This window comes from Abramis brama (genome assembly GCF_963993115.1).
Source record: "Abramis brama genome assembly, chromosome: 21".
NCBI classification, from domain to species: domain Eukaryota; kingdom Metazoa; phylum Chordata; class Actinopteri; order Cypriniformes; family Leuciscidae; genus Abramis; species Abramis brama.
This window is the reverse complement of record NC_139983.1, coordinates 9260623-9273296: the sequence shown is the minus strand read 5'-3', so window position 1 is coordinate 9273296 and position 12674 is coordinate 9260623. Positions and strand designations below refer to the sequence as shown.

The window sequence follows — 12674 nt, the reverse complement described above, 5'->3', positions numbered from 1 at the left end:
GCATTAAGATAACATATCACTATTACTTTCTCATTCAGTCCATTCCCTCCCCTTCTTTTTTCTTTTCTTTTCTTTTCTTTTTAACTCAGTTTCTCTGTAGGAGAAAAAAAAAAGGCATTTTTTTATTCTTTATTACTATCTTTCAACAGAAGAAAGGGAAATAACATCAGAACGGACAACAACAAGTCAAACTCTAAAGGTTTAGTCTTAATGGTGGTCTGATCACCCTGCCCACCGCTCTCTCTTGGCTGTGAAGGAACTGCTCTCAGATGGGAACGGGGTCTTCTCAAACTACCAGACTGCCCTTCTACAATGTAGGAACGTGGAGTATCAGCAGGACTCATGACTCTGCCTGGGTTTGGTACATTCTTAATCCAGACTGATTGACCAGTCTGTAGAGCAGGTTTTGTATGTGCTCTGTGGCGTTTATTGTACCGCTTAGTCTGTTTTACCTTCAACTCTTTGTCTTTTCTTTTGAAGGCGTTGAGGTTTGGCCAGGCTGGTTTCAGTGCGGATGGACTCACTGGGAGAGTAGTTCTGATGTTCTGTCCCATCAGGAGTTGAGCAGGTGAAGCTCCTGATGCTAATGGCATAGCTCTGTAAGCCATTAGTGCTTTGTGAGGGAACACTCTTTTTTCCATCCCAGCCTGTGCGTACAAGAGAACTTAGATGTCTGCACACTTCGTCCTCTTCATGAGCCCTCTTTATTTGAGCAAGCTTGGTAGGTGTTGCTGGCAATTGTTGAATGACATGATGCAAAGGCAAAAGTCCGTAACTTCGTTTTTGGTCGAAAATGAGTTATTTATATTTTTGGCACATTCAAGACCTCCTTTATCATGTGGATGAGTATCTTGATTCAATTGCGTTGTTTTTTCGAGAAAATAATGAGTTGTTTTAACAGTAACTTCCAAAAGCCCATGAGAAACCAAGGCAGAACACCGTAACACCAGTTACCGCTCTTTGGCTTTGTTTTGGAACGCTCAAATTGAGTTACGGTACTCTGCCTTTGTTTAGCCGCGTGTCAATATGAAGTTACTGTGCCGGTGTTCTATCATTATTTAGAATTATGATTTAGATTATGCAGAGTTGACAGAAAAATGTTACACATGCCGTATCAGATGAATACAACAAAGAACTAAAGCCCCGCCTCACCCAGTTCGGGTACCGGACCTGGTTGAAACACTCATGCATCTAGCTGGCAGAGTGCCAAAACTTCGCCGGCGCCTTCAGCACCGCCATAAACACGGTCGAGCCAACGCTGGACTAATATATCTATGGAGGTATTTTGTCATGTCAAATGTATTAATAATGCCATCAGAATGCAACCAAAGCACAGGATAGCAATAAGTAGATGGCTATTAATAATTGTAAATCATACAAAATAAATGCCATGATCACTAGATTTTATACAGGGGTTACTATAATGATTTTGTTAATGGTGATCAGCAACCAAGTATTGATAATGTGGAAGTTACTGCCTTTTGCCTTGGCATGACTTCTCACTTTTTGCTGACAATACAAAGGCAGAGTACAGTAACTTTAAAATAGTGATCAAAAGTCAAGTTTGAGCTCAAGATTGTTTTATGTACATAATTTTCATAACTAAAACATCTATTTGCCAGATTTCCAGTGTCCTACCTATAATTAATTTGGCGGGACAACTAAAAATCTTTAAAGTCATTTTTCTCAGTTCCACAGTCTCACGAGTTAAGGTCTTTTGCCTTTGTAGGGCAGCACTCCCAGGAACACAGGCTCTATGCTCTCTATCTCATCACAATGATATATTTCCTCCAATCATTTCTGTGTTTTGCAGACTGCAACGAATTGGCCTTTTTTTTTTTTTTACTTCCTTTACTCAGCCTCCCTCGCTGGACACAGCTGTTCAGTGAGTGTGCTTGTGGCTTTCCACATCTGCCACATCCGTTGCTGGCCTCATTGTGTTTTGTACTGTCTGGTCGTCTTTGCGGTCTTTTTGTGCAAATTTTGGTTTCATTTTGTATTTTAACATGTCCATGTTTACCTCATTTGAGTCACCACTTGCTTGTCTTAAGATTGTCTGCTACTTCTTTATTTCTTCACTTTGTCTTATCTTTGTGATGGCTTTAATAAGTGTGAGCTCGGGGTCAAGCTGTAATCTGACAATCCGTGATCTCGTATGCCAACTACCAGTCTGTCTCGTATAATTTCCTCTTGAAGGACTCCATACTGGCATTTTCTGCTAGTTTATGAACTGCAGTGATGAACATTTCAGCTGACTCGCCCGGTTCTTGGCACCTCTTGTTGAATTTAGCCCTCTCGTAGATCACGTTGTGTTTACATACTGAGTGTTTCTCGAACGTCTTCTTCAGAAAGAGCCAGCATGCACATGATATCATCAGCTTTATCTCCCATTGTGTAGATATGTGAATTAACTTGATATTCTTGGCTTCTTTCACTAATTGATTTCTTTCCCAGAAACTGTGGATGATGTGGAAAATATGAGAAGGTAGGTCAAGTTTTCTGTTTTCAGTTCACTAATAATAGGCCAGTTATTAGTTTAGCCTTAATAATATCATGTTCTGCAGGAGGCGCAAACACAAGGAAATAGATGGTGATCAGTTTCCTGAAATAAGTATTGTTCCGATGAAAGCTATTGAGAGAACATCCAAGAAGTGATATCACAAACAATAAATGTAATCATAAGATCTATGGTTTATAACATGCATGCATATATGCAATATACATGCAGAAGAAAAACTGAGAGTAGTTGCTTTCAGATGCTTTCAGACAACAGATTTTTAAATATGACATATTCCTGCACTTTTAATGCTTTATGTGCTTATTTGTTGTTGTTCATATGTATTTCCTCATGTTTAATATCTAATGTCTCAGTGTTCTGGGTGATATAGTCATATGAAGTACGTTAGTGTTAAGCTGTTTTATATTCATGCTCATAATTCACATCCAGTCATCCATGAAACTCACTTTTAATGAAGAGATGCTTTTAGAGACACACAATAGTTTATGTTAATTAACACGTGGTGACCTATAAATTCTCTATTATAGTGTTATATGTTAGTGTCTGAATCTGAACAAAAGGTAAATTCATTGCATTCATTTTTGGGGAACGTTCAGCAACACTCAATCCAGTCATTCTAGTTCACAAGAGCTATACAGATTTTAAAATCTCTTTCACTGAATTTCAGTTTAATAAATGTATTTGACAAAAAATCAGTTTAGAATCATATGGGCACTAAAAAAAGAAGCTTGAATGGCCATATTAGGACCCTCCCCGTTTTGTACGTCAGTGTTGCTGTAGCCATTACATTAGGGCATCATGGGAAATGAGGTTAGCCTTTCAACTGCTGTGTGTTAATGGGACAAACAAACCTGAACAATCAACCAACAGTCTGAATGTTAAACAGGCTGGAAAAAAATCAGTGCCAGGCATTTGACGTTAGAATAGCGCGAAGGTTAGTGAACCTCAGCAGCTTTGACTGCTAAAAATATAAACTTAAAAAAAATATATTGATGTGATAAACAAAGTTTGTAAAGCTATGAAGGAAATGCAAAGAAATGCTTTTGATTCGGACCATGACGCTGAAAGGGGTCCAGAGGAGCGCAGGAGACTTCAGGAGAACATTCGACAGTGGAACTCAAACCGACTCAGCCTGTTTGAGATCACTGATCCTGATGAGGTGAACACTTTTTTTTCTAATGTTAGAACTACGGGACAATTTTACACTTTCAAACTATTCAGACTGGAAGTATTTATTGGCTTATTTAAATCCTTTTAAGTTCCCCCCTAAATTTCAGTAGGAAAAAGAGGCAAAAAATGCATGTGATCAGATCATTTGGTCTTTGAAGAATTTGATGATTCATACTGCAAACTTTGACGTTTGGTTGAAAATGTTGGTGTCTTGGTAAATCTGAGCACATTTTGAGAAAGAGTTAATATAAAAAAATATTAAATATAAAAAAAATTTTTTTTCATTTAATCTCATTGCTGTGTAGAATAATTTAGATATTAAAGAAATTTGTTTTTGATTACAGTATTTCTGTGTTCACAATTTAATAGATTTGCATCTTTTTAGGACTCTGTATTCCATGGAGTTATTCGTTTCTACCTCCAAGACCATATTTCAGGGAACAGTGCCACCAAATGCATTTGTATCTCAAGCTCTACTACCACAAAAGAGGTCATTGAAACCCTGCTGGAGAAGTTTCAGTGTGATGGGACACACAATCCTTTCCCATATTCATTATTTGAGGTCTTAAAAAATCAAGGTGAAATCAGCAATTTAACTCTTGTTTTGAGACATTGCATGTTCTTGCCAGTCACTTAATGTTCTGTGTTTTTGCCATTTAGAGGAAAGACAACTGGACCTTTCAGAAAAGCCCTTGGTGGTTCAACTCAACTGGAGTAAAGAAACAGACGGCCGATTTGTCTTGAGGAATGACACTTCTGTATCTTCACAGGTGTGTGACATCACTGTCATTCTACTAAATCAAATATGCAAGTTAAATTAGTTGGTAACACTTTATAATATGGTTTCATTATGATTCATTATGAACAATTTTAAAACAATAAATGTATAGCTAATGTTGATTTCAACATTTGCTAATATATGATTAAAATAAAATAAAAATCTATCTGTTAACATTATTTCATGTACCTGAGCTGACATTTAAAGAAATAATAATGTTAACAAAGATTAATAAATACTGTAACATATACATTACTCATTGTTAGTTAATTTTAGGTAATGCATTAACTAATAGGACCTTATTGTAAGTGTTACCAATTAGTTTTGTATCAGGATTTTGGAGTGAACTAAAACTTTTTTTAGAATGGCTGTCTGGAAAATAAGGAGAAAGTTGGGGTAATCGAGAATTTCAAAAGGACATTATCAAGGAAAGAGAAGAGTAAAAAGAAAGAGATGAAAAAAGAAGTTTCTCACAGTCACATGAAGAACGATGTCTCTGAAAGTAAACCGAACAGGTAGGAAATCTTTTTTGTTGTTGACCATAGCATGACAATCTTAACGTAAAAGATTTTTGTTCCTAGAAGCTTTTGTGATACATTTTTGAGGTGGATAGGTATTACTTAAAAATTAAACTTATCATAAAGCTATAATATATAAAAACCTAATTTGTTTATTGTGACTTGAACTGTTTAAACCCTTATTACCAGCAAATATTATTTAAAAAGCGAAATCTATATTTAGGTGTCTGTGCCTATAATAAAACTTAATATAATACATTAACAATATAATTATATATATAATGTCACCTTAAGATGCTTATACGTTATAGGTCAAGGTGATATAAAATCATAATAAGTGTTTATAAATTCTATCAGCTGTTTTTTTAATGTTTGCCATTTGCTGAAATCAGTAAATCCTTCCAAACTCTGTTTTAAGCACATCCCTGTTAAAGCAACATTCATTACCCAAAAAATACAGTATATTTTCCCTTTTCATTACAGCAAAACACAGGACTACTTGAAAGTGAAATGGAATCTCCCAATCAGCATTTCTTTAAAGGAAAAAGGTACATTTGTTTATCCTGGCACAATACAATTCTCTGTACTGCTCATTTGCGTTTTACATCATTGATTTCTGTTTCAGATGAGGATTCTTTCTTACGTGCTGTGATAAATGACATCAACAGCTCCACGATTCACTTTAAGCTCTCGCCCGCATATGCGTTTTATCTGGTTGGGCGATTTTTAACCAGCCAACCTGGGCAGAGGAATAAACCTCACCCTCAGACTGAACAGAGACTCTGCATTATATTTGACAAGATTGTGAGCTTGATTCAAGACATCATTGAGGTAGATTCAAATCTATTATTAAAAATGTACTGTATGATGTACTCCATGACTTCAAGATCGAACGGGTTGTTGTGTCTGTGTTTCCCGTTTAGAAACAGAGGAACATCGCAGTGGCTCTTGCCTTTTGGATGGCGAACGCATCTGAGCTCCTGAACTTTGTCAGACGGGACCGAGATCTGTGTCCCATCACACTCCAGGCTCAAAACACTCTTGCTCAACTTGTGCAACAGGCTTTCAGGTAGGATACAAGCGCGATTGCATTGTGATGTTTGCAGCCAGCGAGGGCGATGTATTTTGACCATTTAATGAAGCGTTAATGTTTCCTCAGGTACCTGTCACATCGGCTTCAGGTTGATCTTGAAAACCACTTGCCTGCATTCTTTGCTGATGTAAAAAAGGAAACAGCTCAGGCAACAGAAATGGGTAGGCCTACTTTCTTATTTATCTCTTTTTTCCAATGCAGTTTAATTCAAGTTTATCTGTATAGCGCATTTCACAATACATATTGTTTCAAAAGCAGCTTCAAATGCATGTTAAAGTATTGTGGTTAGTTAACAACATGTTATTCAGTTAGCAGACACAAGAAACATGTTAGGAAATGAAACAACAGGGCAATATTTGACAGCTTTGTATATTCAATGTTTGCGTCATCTGAAGTCGTCACAAAATCTCTTCTGTGTTTTCTGTACAACCTTTCACATAGACTGCTGTGGCATATTTTGAATGCATTTTGTCCATATCAATCTATAATTGTGGTGTCATCTAATTCAGAATTACCCAACATTAATTGTGAAAACAATTCGGTAGATCACTTTGCATGTCAGTCAAATGGATCAGATTTTGTATGTTGCAAGTTTGGATCCACCCAGCTATCAAAAATATGTGTTTTGCTAATGTTCCCATTAAAGTTATGAAACTTTATTTCTGAATTTCCAGTCAAAGCAGCTGAGGCTCACTAACCTTCATGCTATTCTTCCAGTTATTTTGTTATTTCCAGTTTCTTTTTTATGTTTTAAATGTTTTTTATGTGAATGTTAGAGAAAATGTTATCTATTTTATTATTTTGCAAGTATTATGGGAACATTAATTTTGAATGTTCTCTGAATCATCTACAAAAAGTAGTATGAGTAACGTTTAAAAACTTTAGACTAAAGTCCAACTAAAATGTTTCCGAAAAACATTCCATAAATTATGTACTGGAAGAACTGTTCATACTGGAAGTTTGTTCATAACTTTGAGAGTACCTTGTAAGCCAAAGTTCAGAGAATGTTCCCTGTTAGCTGCGTACAGGTTCAGAGCCCACAAATGATGCTCAGTGAACTTTTAGCATTGTGCAATTGAGCAAAAAACAACCTTAAATTGCTTCATATGATAAAACATCTGGATTAAAGAGGGTGACATTGCACATGGTTGTGTACTGTATAGCAAATAAAGATTTTGTTCTGTTCTGAATTTGTTTTTTAGAAGGCGTCTTGAACGTTCTCATGAAGACCATGAGTTTGCTCCGAAGGTGTCGGGTCAACCCTGCTCTGAGCATCCAGCTCTTTTCTCAACTTTTTCACTTCATGGGGGCCTGGATGTTGAACCGGTTCACTGCACCGGGATCAAAGCTGTGCTCAGACTACTGGGGCAAAACTCTACGCCAGCGTCTGAGACACATAGAGGCCTGGGCAGAAAGACAAGGGCTGGAGCTGGCTGTTGACTGCCATCTCAGTCGCATAATCCAGGTAGTGTATCTGAAAAAAAGATGATGAGAAATACAAAATGCAAAATGATGTACACTCTTAAAAATAAAGGTTATTTATTGGCATCTACGGTTGTGTGACGAACGTTTAACATCCTTGGGACCTTTCCCAGGTACTTTATACACTCTTAGAAATAAAGGTTGAGCATTTTAATATTCTAAAGGCCATTTTCCCACTATATAGAACATTTTGTTCCATGAATAGGTTCCATGGATGATAAAGGTTCTTCATGGAACCATCAATGCCAATCAAGAAACTTTATTTTTAAGAGTGTAATAGAAAAAGTTTCTTTAGATTACACAGCCCTGCACTTTGGAAAAAAATAAAATAAAATAAAATCTTAATTTGATGATGCTGAGTTCAATAATATCAATAAAAACTTTCCACCATGTACATTTTTTTTTGTTGCAAAATAGTAATGAAGATTTTTTCTAATTATCTATAAATATAATTTAAATAAGCCTTAATGCAATCAAATGTCCAAAGTTTTGAAAAAAGTACTCAAAATGTATCATTTAGCTTACAATCTGCAAAGGAATTGAAAAAAAAAAAACATTTTATGTCATTTAATGTCAAAGAACTTTACATAAACACAAGTTTATAAATAAATAAGCTTTTTTTCACCTTACAAAATAATGGTTGTTGAAAGCAAAAATGCTAAAAAATTCACATCTTTTTTTGAGAAAGCATTATGTGCTAGAGGAAAACAGCTACTGTTTTTTGGACTCAGCACCCCAAAATTAGTAAGAAACAAGTGTTGGATTTCATTCAGAATCAAATATGATGCAGGGCAGTTATTAAAATGTTCTTCACGTTCACACTAAAAATAAAAATGGTCATTTTAAAGGGATAGTTCACACTTAATGAATTAATTATAGATTACTTATCCTGGTGTTGTTCAAATGCCATTCTTTAATTTATGGACCACAAAAGGATAATTGTTTTAAAAAGTCTTACAAAAGCGCACGTTGTGCAGCCGTACACAGACCAACGGCCAAGGTCAAGAATTTGGTTAAATAATACATTAAATTTCAGTTTGATTTTCACCAAACCCTATCATATACCCCTCAGAACACTTGGAATATACAGCACGTGTCCCATGGGACCATTCTGTGATACTTTTGCATCTTTAAAAAAAAAAAAAAAAAAAACCTTGAAGCTGGTCACTTTTCACTGCCATTATATGGATGAGCACAAGCGGGACATTTTTTTAAAATTCTCATTTTGTGGTCCATAAAAGAAAGAAGGGTATACAGCATTAGAACAACACCACGGTGAGTAAATTATGACTTGATGTTCATTTCAGGATGACCTATCCCATTAAAAACTGTTCGCTGAAAGGTTCTTTGGGGAACTAAAAATGGTTCATGTTATGGCTGCGAAACCCCCCTTTTGGAACCTTTAATTTTAAGAGTGTTTTTTTGAACAATATTATTTCGATCTTTATCAACATCAAAAGATCTGACCCATCCGGGTTATGATAGTTATTTCCTTAAAAATGCTGCTTCTCCTCAGGCGACGATGCTCCTGACCATGACTTCTTTCTCCACACGCGACGCCCTGATGATTCAGTCCACATGTTACAAGCTGAACTCCCTACAGCTAAGAGCACTGATGAGCAAATATCACTACGCCCCAAATCAACCCCACTTTCCACCCGTAAGTGATGGAAAATGATAACTCGCATGAAAATCAAAACAGCTATGCATAATTGTTCTGATGTCCCACTGGAAGGTGATGTCTACAGAGTTTGTCATTCATAGGCACTGATAGAGCGCGTAGCTGCCTTGGCGGAGACCACAACAGACGTTCTGAGAAGAGAGGGAGGAGAAATCCGACTGGAAGAGGAACTAGAGCTTCACCTGCCTTTCCTGCTGCCCGAGGACGGGTATTCATGTGATTCCATGCGTGGCATTCCCAAGGGATTTCAGGAGTTTTTAGAGCCCATCTGTCGCAAAGGTACTATTCAAGACAATACCTTTATTTATATAGCACTTTATACAATACAGATTGTTTCAAAGCTGCTTGACAGCGATAAACAGGAAAATAAGGATATATGATGCAAACTGAGTTCAATTCTGCTATAAAGCAGCTCTAAAAAGTCAATACTGCAATTATTCAGCTAAGTTCAATGTTTGATTCGGTTCAGTTCAACTTGTAAAGTTCATCAATTAATAGGAGTTAATTTCAATTCAAAGCAGCTCTGCAGAAAAGTGTCATCATCCAGCTCAATTCAGTTCAAGTTTACTTCTCATCCAGTGGCGTCGGTGCAGTCAAATCAATAATATTGCTAAAGCATTAAAGGATAATTCGCCCAAAAACAACACATTTTGTCATAATTTATTCACATTCATGTAGTTCCAAACCCATAAGACTTTGGTTAATCTTTGAAACACAAATTAAGCTATTTTTAATGAAACCCAAGAGGTTTTAGTAGTCTTAGTTAATGTTAATTTCAACATTTACATTACATTTTTTTAAATGCAAAAGTTGTGTATGTTCAATTTGGAAATAATGCACTGTCAACTACCAAACAAACAATATCGTTCCAAACCCATAAGACTTTAGTTACATTGTAAAAAAAATCTGTAGAAATTACAGTATTACTGGCAGCTGCTTGCCAGGAACTTACTGTAGATTTAAATTGATGTTATTTACTGGCAACAGTTTGTTCAAAGTTAAATGAACACTAAACATTAACAAGTCTTTATCTTTAGAGAATAAAACTAAAATAACAGCCTCATGCAAAGCATTCTGGGAACCAAAATCTGAAGGAAAAAAAAAACAGAAAAAGGTTGATGAAGATTTCTGGTTCCCAGAATGCTTTGCATTAGGTTGTTATTTTATAGTTTTATTCTGTAAAGACAAAGACTTGTTAATGTTTAATGTTAATTTAACTTTGAACAAACTGTTGCCAGTAAATAACATCAATTTAAATCTACAGTAAGTTACTGGCAAGCAGCTGCATAACTACAGCAAATTTTTTACAGTGTAGTCTTCAAAACACAAATTAAGAGATTTTTAACAAAACCTGAGAGATTTTTGTCCAGGTAGATCTAAGAAGGTCATAAAGATGTTATAAAATGAATTATATGAATCGAATATAGTTTAATCCAAGTCTTGTGAAGAGACACAATCACTTTATATGATGAACAGATTTAATTTAGGCTTTTATTTACATGTAAACAAAGAAACATAAAGTGCATATACATATCACATATGGCAAATATGTTAAATACTCATGCGTGCTAGAACAAACCTCTCTGGTTTGCATGTTTGAGCTTACGTGTTGTGCCCTATGTGTCAATCAAGGTTTGGTTACCTGGACTTTTAATGGAGGGACAGAAATATTTCAGGTTTCATTAAAAATATTTTAAATTTTCGTTTCAAAGATTAACCAAAGACAGGTTTGGAACGACATGAGGGTGAGTAAATGATGAACGAATTTTCATTTTTGGGTGAAATATCCTTTTAAATGTTCCTCTTGTGATAGTGTAGAGTCAGTACATATAAAATCAAGGATTAAAAATACAAAGATCTATTAATAAAACTGATGAACTTTTCTAGGACTCTGCAAATTGGTTTCTCATTCCATCTGTGTTGGGACTTGGACCATTTTCTTCGGCCTGTCAGATTGTTCCACAGAGTGTTCAACTTGGGTATGTTGCTCATTTACAGATAAAGCATAAATTAAAGTAAACAATTCCTAAAAATTGCAAATAATTGATGAGGTAGTAATGAACCTCGTCCTTATCCATCAAATACATCTGGACTTTGGAGGAGCTGTTGCTGCATTTAACTGTTATTCAGTTTACGCTATACCTAAAGATTTTCTGCATTAATTCTGAAACACTCTTTATATGTTATTGTATCAATATTAGAAACCTGATCCAGTGAAAATAACTCTAAAGAAACCTTTGCATGGTGGAATGGGAGTGAGCATTGTAGCCGCCAAGGTAAGACTAAGTTAAGTTATTAGTGATTTTATTGCAATTTACTATACGGTTTAATTTGTTAACATTAGTTAACTACATTAGTTAACAGTTGTGTCTATTAACATTGGTTAATGCACTGTCAACTAACAAAACAATGAACAGCTGTATATTTTTTTACATTAAAGGGTTAGTTCAAAATTCTGTCTCTAATTACTCACCCTTATGTCGTTCCAAATCTGTAAGACTTGCGTTTATCTTCGGAACACAAATGAAGATCTTTTTGACGATCTTTCCCTCCATTGACAGCTACACAACTATTACTTTGATGCTTCAAAAAGTTTATAAAGAGATCGTAAAACTAATCCAAATGAATTGAGTGGTTTAGTCCTAATTTTCTGAAGAGACTCGATCACTTTATGATAAACAGATTTAATTTAGGCTTTTATTTCACATATTAACATTGATCAGCGAACATAAACAGAAGCTCAACCGAACCTGCTTGATGCGCCAGAACAAACCTCTTGCTGAAGCTCAAACGTGCTGCGTAACACATTAATGAACCTCATTGGTCCTTGCTGAAGCTCAAACGTGCTGCGTAACACATTAATGAACCTCATTGGTCCTTGCTGAAGCTCAAACGTGCTGCGTAACACGAGAATGAACCTCACTGGTTCTCGCACATCAAGTGAACATGCTTGAGCTTCCATTTACAGTATCACAACTAATGTGTGAGTTGATGAATGTTATATGTGAATAAAAGCCTAAATTCAATCTGTTCATCATATAAAGCGATCAAGTCTCTTCAGAAAATTTGGACTATACCGCTCAATTAATATGGATTCGTTTTACAATCTCTTTATGAACTTTTCATAAAGATTTTCATCAAAAAGATCTTCATTTGTGTTCCGTATAACATATATATGTATATCCTACAGGGGGCTGGACAGGAGAAGCTTGGCATTTTTATCAAATCTGTTGTCCAGGGAGGAGCAGCAAATGTGGTCAGTATCGTTGTGCAAAAAACAAAAGCATGATCCATAAATGTGCCTATTTGCATCATATTATTTACTATTGAGTTTTGATGAAGGATGGGAGACTGAATCCAGGAGATCAGTTACTGAGTGTGGATGGCAAAAGTCTTATGGGAGTGTCACAGGAAAGGTGAAATAATCAGAATAT

General features: G+C 35.7%; 1 protein-coding gene across 1 annotated transcript in view; it reads left to right on the top strand.

The window, feature by feature from the left end:
* Window positions 1-3536: 3536 nt before the first annotated feature.
* afdnb (afadin, adherens junction formation factor b) overlaps window positions 3537-12674 on the top strand; it is a gene marked incomplete at its 5' end in the record, with an annotated part of 15288 nt that continues 6150 nt past the window's right edge. Inside the window, 15 exons of the mRNA XM_084096290.1 lie at window positions 3537-3677; window positions 4074-4266; window positions 4349-4458; window positions 4830-4981; window positions 5468-5532; window positions 5610-5815; window positions 5908-6053; window positions 6144-6238; window positions 7280-7542; window positions 9076-9219; window positions 9324-9519; window positions 11128-11219; window positions 11442-11516; window positions 12431-12496; window positions 12583-12656. Coding sequence (XP_083952416.1) covers window positions 3537-3677; window positions 4074-4266; window positions 4349-4458; window positions 4830-4981; window positions 5468-5532; window positions 5610-5815; window positions 5908-6053; window positions 6144-6238; window positions 7280-7542; window positions 9076-9219; window positions 9324-9519; window positions 11128-11219; window positions 11442-11516; window positions 12431-12496; window positions 12583-12656 — 2018 coding nt within the window. The remainder of the gene's footprint in view (window positions 3678-4073; window positions 4267-4348; window positions 4459-4829; window positions 4982-5467; window positions 5533-5609; window positions 5816-5907; window positions 6054-6143; window positions 6239-7279; window positions 7543-9075; window positions 9220-9323; window positions 9520-11127; window positions 11220-11441; window positions 11517-12430; window positions 12497-12582; window positions 12657-12674) is intronic.